Genomic DNA, 9777 nt, shown 5'->3' with positions numbered 1-9777 from the left:
AAATCCTAATGACTATTATGATCTAATTCATGCTTATACAGTACATTCCAAATAAAAAATATAGCTTTTGCTTATCTAATCCATGTGATTGATTGATTGTACGTTTTTACAACAAAGGAGCTACACGATGGAATGGACAAGAAGATGGTCCACAACAGTTTAAAGAAAGTGTAGACATTGCCTCAAAATATACATACTCACAGGTTCTAAAAAGTTGCAAATTCAAAGTGTTTTACTCATTGCGACTGGTTTTGAGATTAAATCAACCTGACTTGTTAAGAGATCATGTTTGTTTGAGGACACATTGTGTTCCCGGCCGTAGCTCCGTGTGCAGCCAGTAGGGGGAATCGACTGCTCACACTGAAGCCATCCCCCTCTCGTCTCCACTCCTCTCCTCCTTTTCCCTGCGTTCTCCCAGGTTGTGGAAACGCTGCAGCCCGCTGGTCTGTGTCTGGGTCCCTCTCTCGCACAGAGCTGCTCAAGACCCTCCTACCGGCTGGGCTGGGGAAGGAGGAGGCAGTCTGCTCTGCTCACAGCCTCGGACGAGCCCCCTTTACCACCCTGTCAGTGTGGAGGAGAAGGGGAGAGAGAGAGAGAGAGAGAGAGGCTGAGAGACTGAGAGACTGAGTGATAGAGAAAGTGCACGCGAGAGAGAAAGAGAGAGAGCGAGCAACTGTGTGACAGAGGGAAACGAGGCAGGCTGCTTAGAGGAGTGAGAGAGCCAAGGACGAAATAAGGAACACATTTTACAAGAGCAGGAAGAGGGAGGATCGCAGACGAGGGACTCCTTCTGTACTGGACACCTGGGACACAGTCACATTGATTGTTTTTTTCACTCGTCTTCTAGCTGGAACCAAGTGGATTGACTAACCAACTGGTGGATATTTTTAAAAATACGCTTCGTTTCCCTGTGTTATCTGTCCTCTTGCTGGTTAAGACCGCTGCAGACTGAGATTGCTTACTGGTTCTGTGCTTGACTCTCATTTTATGATTCTGCTCTGTGCACAAAGTGCATCTGTCGGCAACCGGTGTTGAGACATCTCCCCTCTGTCAAGCAGGAGAGCACGCAGCTACCGTCGGATCAGACTACAGAGAAGAGAGAGAGAGAGCGAGAGAGAGACAGTGTGTGTATTTAAGAGAGGGAAAGAGAGCGAGAGGGGCAGTGAGAGAGAGTTAGATTCAGAGTGTTTTGAGAGCGAGGCAGATTAAAGCGCAGCCGAAAGACTGGAGTGAAACAGCTTAAATAGAGAAGTGAACCTATACGTCCTCTCCCGTTTTCCTCGCCATCCCTTTTCCTCCTCCTCTCCTCCTCCTCCTCCCATTTTCCAACATTCACAGGACTACCAGAGCTACTGCCACCTGCACCTCTTCACGTCTTCTCTTTCCCCTTCTTCCTCTACCTCACCCTTATCACGTGGTACTATCCAATACCAGCCATTAACGGACACGCTGCTCTCGGTTCAAGCAGTTGTGGAAATATTTCCATTGATCCAGCAGTGAGAGTCTAAGTGAGCATCCGCCCAATACTGAGGCTCCTGACCGTTCGTCAGGAGCTTCCCCATCAGAGGCAGACCTTCTCCCAGCTGCTGTCCGGCACGCAGATCCTGCCTTCTCCCCGGGAGGACTGGCCAGCAACACACTGGTGCGGGCAGCGAAGACAGGAATCCCACAGTCCCTCCGTTGCCTCTATCCCATTGCTAGCTACTTGGCAGCTCCCGCCCCCGTGTCACCATTCCCTGCCTCAGTGCTAAGGATTCCAGCTACATGGGCAAGCGATTGGAGCAGCAGCCAATGTACCCTCAGTACACCTACTACTACCCCCACTATCTCCAGACCAAGGTACGCCACTCTTCTGCTGTTCATGCATTCCTCAAGCCTACTCATCTACTCCTACACCCCCCCCCCCCTCCCGCCCACACCTCTCACTCTCTTCCACCGCCCTCCCTTCATCCCCCTCTCATCCCTGAGTGGAGATGGGATATGATGGAAAGCTGGCCTTGGCTGTGATGGTTTCAGTTGTCAGGTACCTGGTTGGAGTTTGGATGTCTGTATTAGTGTGGATGTGTGTGTCTGATTGTGTGTGTGTGCCTGAGTGAAGGATCAGGGATCAAGGCTGTAGACTTCGGGCGACTGTTAGTCCAGCCTAATAAACCGTTACTGGGAGCTGTCCAGTAGCATCCATCCATCCCTCACCTGCAGACTGATGGACTCTTGATGTGATACACCGCAATGGTATGAAGTGTAACACGTTTAGTAACATGTACAGTAGATTCAGAGGCTTTTGTTAATCCAAATAACTGACAGATGGCTCTTTTTGGCCTGTCAGTCACACATTTAACAAATGAGAGAATTAGGATCAGAGTTTAATTTACTAATGAACTATTTGCAAGCTAAATGTAGGCCATTGTTTAAATGATTTAGTGCCACTTTTCTAAAGAAGCAAATTAAACATTTAATTATGAAGTTGCTAATTCACTAAACGGCACTAATCCCTAATTGTATTGCTTTACAACGAAGGGAGAAACAGGTTATGAACTCTTCTTTCTCTATGGTGATGGTATGGTCAGACAGAGCAGGCATGAGTAAGGCTGCCCGTGTTTGCTCTAGCTGTAGTATGCATCACTGCCTCTGGGTTGGAAGCCCAGTCCTGGGCCCTGATGGCGGCCAGGACGCTGGCTGGGTGCACTACCCAGACATCATCAAGGGATTAAAATGGAAGCCTTTTGGGGATTACTATTATTTGTTTTTCTACTACATGCGTTGTGTCAATGTGATGCACAGCAATGGCTGAACATCATATTGAGGGTGTGCAGTTGAACTTATAATATATTTTAGTATTAGTTGTTTACCAAAGTACTATTGTATGTGGTATTATTACTTTAAACACAACAGAAATACATTTTTATATATTTAATTAACTTTTTAATGTGGTGCTCTAATATGAATATTAAATATCTCCTATTGCATGCCTAGAGTAATGTGGGCCTGAGTATCAAACCCTAATACTTTTTGCATATCGACCCATGTGTTCTTAGTTCAGTATTGTATCGGAAATTGGCATTGAGTGACTGGACAGATTTTTTTTAAATTCTTCAATCAAATATTTAGTGATATCTATTGGGAAACTTTTTCAGCTTCAGTTTTGTATTTAAAACTTAAGCATTGAGGGATAAAAACAATATTTATTTTCCCCATTCGGAAGGTATCGAAAAAATTTATTGTTTTGATATTAATTACAAAACTCAGCTGTTTTATTGGCAGCACTGTTGAACGATACTCACCCCAAGGAATACAAATTAAAATGTGGCGTGTTTTCCCTATTTGTAACAAGGAAATAAAGTAGAAAGACGATTTGTTGAGGCAATTAATGAATCAAAATAATTGATAAAGCACAATAAAGAGAAATAGCAGTCATGTTTTTATCCTTTTCCATGTGTAAGGAGTAGGTACAGTTTATTTAATATAGCACCTTTCACAGAGCAAGGTCACAAAGTGCTTTACAAGAGTGTGGAGCTCTGTTGTGAACCAATGCACTTCCAGCAGGGAGGACCTGCCTGCAGCCCCACCTGGCAGTCCACTAGCGCTCCCCCTGATTTATAGTTTAATACATTTGTGCTGCTGCCATATGGCTTCCCCCTACCTCCCACCCCCCTCCACTACTCCTTCCATCACCCCCCCTCTCCCTCCCTCCCCCTTCTCATATCTCAGAGTTGCTCATCTCGGGGCCTCTCAATCAGGGTATGCCCCTCCATTCTCCCCTCCCTTCCACTTTTCTTTTCCCCTCTTCCTCCCTCCCCTTGCATTCTGCCTCCCATCCCTGTTGCAACAGGGCCCCCTGCCTCCTTCGCCTATGCTGCAGTTCACTCCCAAGGTCAGCACAGATCCGATCTTGCCACCGTCAGCGATTGATTTATCCTTGAGCAAGCCACTAGGGTCCTGTGTCATGCAAACGAGACCAATGGTGGGGGCGAGAGGAGCATACATTTACGTTTATAAATGAGCAGCCAACATTCATATTCATTTTCATGGTTAGTTAGCATTGCCAGTGGCTCCTTGTTTGATATGATAGAGCCACAGACAGGGTCAGTAAGAGAAAGGGAGTATTGGGCAGTGTGGCCGAAAGGGATGTGGAGAGCTATCTCACGCTCTCGTTAATGATCATTGATAGCCCGATTACAGAGGAAGAAGGGTCCTGGCTGGCGGGTTCAGTCCACACAGTCTACAAAATAACAAAGTCACTTTGGCCTTGCGTGCGCACACACATATACACACATTTCCTGCACACATACATGCAGCTCAGATTCAGGAATCATTCTCAAATCACACAGGTCTTTTTATCCATCTTCATTGCTGCATTCTCACGGTATTGTCTCATTCTCCCAAGAGATGTGGGTAGGGGGCATCAATATCATGTTGGGAGGGGGAGTGGGGCGTAACTCATACCATAGTGTTGCCATTTTCCTTCTCTCGCCTCCATTTTATGATGCATATTTGGGATTCTATGCATAGAAAATTTATAGAACATCTGTGCTCGGTTACAACTAAGGACTTTATAGTGAAGAAAGGAGCTAACCTTGTCCTAATGGCGTGGCAGAATTTGGGGCCCCTTTATCCCCTCTGTGTGTGTGTGTTTGTAATATATTCTAATTTAATGGAGTTCTCTGATGCTGTCCAGCATGTGCTAGTCAGCCCAGATTAGAATGTGAAAGTCAGAGAATGAGATGAAACAATAACATTTGGCTTTCTATTGATTAGTGCAGTGGGGCGTAGCATGTGCTTCTCTTTAGCTGAATTATTGATTCCTGAAAGAGGATTTGTGCGTCTGTGTGTCTGTGTGTGCACATCCGTGTGTCTGTGTGTGTGGCTTTTATATGAGGTTATGGCTGGGGGGAGCTGGCGGGATGCTGCTTTGATGAGAGGATCCTTTAAAGGCCCTATTTCGGTCTATTCCCCAGCTGATCAGTCCATGGAGTCATTTGCTAAAATTTGGGCTTTATTCAGCCTGTGTCTTTCCTGGCGAGTTTGATGTTTAGTACTGTTCACAGTTTGCTGTACATTCAACTTTAATGATAGATAATAGATGGCCATCATAAATGCAAAAATTACAGTAAACTGCCTCGCTCAGGCCCTCACCCTCCCCTTACCCATAAGAACAATTACACCGCACAGATCAATTATTGTTATTTCATGATAGTGTTTAGGAAAGAATATGAATTTCAACTAAATGTGTGCGCTGAGTGCCTCTCAGTATTGTCGTGCGTCATATCTCATTTTCTCTGTGACAGGCATTTTCAGTTCTATGTTTCATTAATACGCACACAACTCTCAAAAGGAACTCTCAAATTACTGATAATTTGCTTTTAGTACCTGCTGTAAATTCTGCCTCTGGTATCGAATTTAGTTGGCTTTATTGTTGCTGTTACTGTATGCACACAAGGTACCTGAGACTTCTGTAACCTTGTGCTGTTACACCACTGAGAGCCTAGGTCATTACATGCCTAATGTTAGCAATCTCACCCACAGGCAAACAGCCCACTGACACACAAGGATGCATTATAAAAGTATATGCACAAGCACGCACACATGCGCTTGCGCTGTGGCTGGGTTCTAGGATCAGGCAGGCATCTGTGTTACAGTCAGACTAGCACATATAGAACCCGAGAAACCAACAGGGGCAGATTGAGGTAGATTTAGCAGGGGCTAATGTCCCTGGCAGTAAAGTAAACACCAGTCGATGGAGCCCTTTGAGAGGATCTCTGTCTGTCTCTGTCATAGGCTACATTTATACTTTAGAAATTCTTTAGAAATGGACAAAGAGATTGAGGAAAGGGGTATATGTATGTGTGAGAGACAGAAAGAGATTAGAAGATAGGGTGGAAGGGAGGGAGGGGCCAGATATAAGCAAGGAAAAGGGCTTGGTTACATTACATGGGGTGATACATTGTGCTACAGAAATAATAACGGCCATCTAAATCCCCCTTTAATGCCCTGATAGAGGAGAAAGAGAAGCATAGAGACAACAAGCGAGACAGATATGCATAGACATGGAGAGCAAGCAAAATCAAAGGCAGAAAAAAAGGACCATCTTCTAAGTCTTTCAATGAAAGACTGTTATCAGTGGCGTAAAACTCAGCTAGCAGCTTAGTCCCCTCTGTCTTCGCTGATGTGGATCTGCTTTGAAGAGTTTATCAAGGGCTTTTAGGGCTGGCAAAATACACTTATTATATTACATTTACTGTGACAATATGGTCTTATTAGTAATAAGACAGGAGTAGTATAACTCATTTTCCTACTTAATTCTTGATACATGCCTCACGACTGACTGACGGAAACAACACACTGCCCCTGCCTCGCTGTAAATCTTGACCCATCATGCGTTCTCTCTTAGCCAGCTCATATCGGTAGGCTTTTAAACAAGAGCTCTATCTTGCTTTCTCTCTTTTTTCAAGCTTTCCCAGTCCTTCACCTCACATGGTCAAACCATTAAAGGAGGCTTTTTGATCATTAATCAACTAATACTTTTTTTATCTGCCTATGGCTTTTTCCAGCAGTACTATTCCTCTATGTGTAACAGTCAGTCAACAGGGCAAACAACTTCATTTATTTACTATGGCCTGTGTGTACATGCACAAACACGCACAAACAAAAGCGCATACTACATTAAGGCGTGCACTTAACCCTTCTCATCTATCAACTGACAGCTCAGCCCTGTCTGCACACCCATACATTAAGGTTGTGTGTGCATTTCTGCTTCCCGTAGCCTCTGATAAGCCACAGAGTATAGTGCTAAGACCTGGTCTTTTACATGCTGCCATCCACATCTCATTACAGCTGCTTTACCAGAGTGCTCTCTCAACATTGATATCCTTTCTGTCAGAAGAGCAAAGGAGAGATGTACAAAGGAGAGGGAAAAATGAAAAAACAAGCTTTTTATGGTACTATTGGGTGTTTCCGGTGAGATGCGACAAGGAACTTGTTCTGTATAAACTTTGGACAACACAGGGGCGTTATAAATGTGTCAGCAATGTTATGTTTGTATGTCTTACATTAGACTCCATTGTTTATGAGGACAGATGGTGAATGAGTACATGCGTGCAAATGCGTGCAAAAGAAGTATATCAATAAGTCTGTACTTTTATGAAGTCACAAGTTGTGGACAAATGTGTGTGACACTGTATGCTTGGTATGTGGTCTAGCGCTTTAGACTGAAGGTCTCACAACCAGGTCACATTTTTCTTCTCTGTTGAAGTGTCCTTGAGCAAGACATAGAACAAAGTACCTGCTCACTCACTGGAGGTCGCTGTGAAAAAGAGCAGCTGAGATAAATGCATAAAATCTAAAATGATGTGCTTGGTGGTGGAGTTCTTGCCCCAGGGAATCTTGTCTCTGAACTCTCCTTCCCGGACCATCTGGAGATAACAGGCGACTCTAGCCTGTGCTGCAAGAGAGAGGAACTCCTACCTGTTTGGTAAATTGGGGCATATGGGAAGGTAGGTGGTGGAGTGAGTAGGGCATGTTTCCTTCAACCAGAAAACCTGGGTTAAGTCATTGAATCCCCACCAGCTTCTGAGGGTACTGCTGCAACGAGAGGCACATTCATATACACACAGAAAAAAAACTTACTTGGATCGTTTGTGTATTAAATTGAATAACCACAGGTGGTATTAATGCACATTATGCATGGCTTGAATTTACAAACATTTTTAAGTGCATTAGAGTTTCTGGAGTTTGGTGCTCTTCCTTTATGAGGATCTGAGATGAAACACATTTTTACTGAGTTTTCCTACAGAGAAGGAGGCGTGCAGAGTAAACATAAAGCGGGACAGAGAGAGACAGGAAAGATGTTGCTTCAGATTTAGAGCCAGATTAAATGAGACACATGATGTGCCCTTCAAACATACTAACGTGGCAGGACTCTACAAATACACCTGCTTTTTCTTCTTTCTTTTTTTTTACTAGCATTTCTTTCTGTAACATAGTATCTGCCTGGAGCTGTCTACTCTGGCCCACTGTTTCACTCTTCTGTCTCTCTGGCAAGGGCCTAGCCTGGCGTTTTCACGCTCTATTTTTCTGTCTCCCCTTTTGCCTCTGAGGACAGTGGGGTATAGTCTCAGAGTTTTTTTTATGAGTTTATGTATCCCCCTCACTTTTTGTTCATGTCAGTCTTTCTTGCTCCTATTTTCACCAAGCCCCCCCCCCCCCCCCCCCCCCCCCCCCAAATCTTGAAATTCTCTTTCATGTTGTCCCTCTTTGTAATTACTGTTTCCCATCCTCCATCGCTTTTGCGTGCCTCTTCCTCTATTTCCGGGAGCCCCTGCTGTCTGCTGGGCATGGTGTCCTGCCATCTGTGCAGGATGACATGAGTGGCTGGAGAGACACCTCCTTTGTACACCACTTAATACATACAGCCCATATTAACATACAGAAGAACATATGGGCTATATTAAGTCAGACGTGCCAAAAATCTTATAACATTTCAAGTGAATTTAATTGTTTTGTGAATATGGTAAATATTAAGAAAATCATAATTGTTATGTCTGGATCCAATCTTAACATCTATTTGGCAACATTGTAGTCAATATTTTCCAACTGAAGGAAATACATTTGAGTGGATATGTTTAATCAGGGATTATCAACTTTGTTGAAAAAGAGATAAAGGGATTACAAACTTTGTTGAAAGTTCTTTTGAGTTCTGTTACTGCTTAATAGATACCAAATCATATGTCTGAATAAGAATGAATCCTTTCTGTGTGTGGTTCAATACTTTTGTCTGGATTTCCCTTCTAGCCTGAGAATAGCACTGTTCTACACAGGGCAAAACCATATCCAGATTATGTGAACAATTGAATATACTTTATTTTGAAAGTTAAGTCTGTTTGTTCCCATGTATGATGTTATTGGTTGATGCATAGTTTACTTGGCTTTGATGTTTTACAGCATATTTGACTCAACAGTGAGCTACTGCCAAATTCAGAGGGATGCAAATTGCCTTCAAATTGCAGCCACAAAAGTGTTGGATAAACTCAAAAAGCTTTGTTTATGTGAACCACATAGCTAGAATTCAAGAGGAGACAGATAGTATATATTTTGGCTCCATTCGGGTGGAAGACAGTGGATAGCATAAAGGGCAGAAGAGTAGATGGGTCAGGATGGGACACTGAGCTGGCGGTGAAGGATGTCAGGCTGCAAGTCACGTGCTAGAGAAGGGCGAGGGAGGGGGAAGTAACCGCACCTCATGAGAGACAGACAAGCAGTCAGGCAGAGAAGGGCTTTTGTTGTTCCAGTGTAACTGAAGCTTTGTGTGTCTGTTGCATCTGCTGCCCTACCTTTGGCATGCCAGTTCACATGAAGAATGCTCAAGTTGCTGGTCTAGCGACGACAGTGGATGGGGTAAGAGGAGTTGGCAGCTCGGCTTGGTAGCGTTCACTGACTCAGACTCGGCCGGGGTAATTGCTCCTGCATTTTTAACGAGTGGCTGCTGCGTACACTTTGAGGAGCAGCGCACCAGAGGATCTCCACATGGCTCCCAGTGCAGCAGAATTGCCTTTTCACCTTTCTGAGGGAGACAGAGGCCTGCTTTATATGTTAATACCTAATCAGACCTAAACGCGTCTTCGTCATGAGTGGTGGTGTAGTGAAATGAATATGGTGTGTGTGTGTGTGTGTGTGTGTGTGTATGTACACATATATATATATATATGTGTATATATATATGTGTGTGTGTGTGTGTGTGTGTGTGTATATATATATATATATATATATATATATATATATATG

The 9777-nt window shown here is 44.0% G+C and overlaps 1 protein-coding gene across 1 annotated transcript in view; it reads left to right on the top strand.

The window, feature by feature from the left end:
- Positions 1-545: 545 nt before the first annotated feature.
- Positions 546-9777, top strand: part of LOC123976773 (RNA-binding motif, single-stranded-interacting protein 3-like) — a 58690-nt gene continuing 49458 nt past the window's right edge. The window contains exon 1 of the mRNA XM_046059119.1: positions 546-1839. Within this exon, the coding sequence (XP_045915075.1) occupies positions 1765-1839 (75 nt within the window). The 5' untranslated portion in view covers positions 546-1764. The remainder of the gene's footprint in view (positions 1840-9777) is intronic.

This window comes from Micropterus dolomieu, linkage group LG09 (assembly GCF_021292245.1).
Source record: "Micropterus dolomieu isolate WLL.071019.BEF.003 ecotype Adirondacks linkage group LG09, ASM2129224v1, whole genome shotgun sequence".
Classification (NCBI taxonomy): Eukaryota; Metazoa; Chordata; class Actinopteri; order Centrarchiformes; family Centrarchidae; genus Micropterus; species Micropterus dolomieu.
The sequence above is the reverse complement of the archived record's forward strand: the minus strand, read 5'-3'. Positions and strand labels throughout refer to the sequence as shown.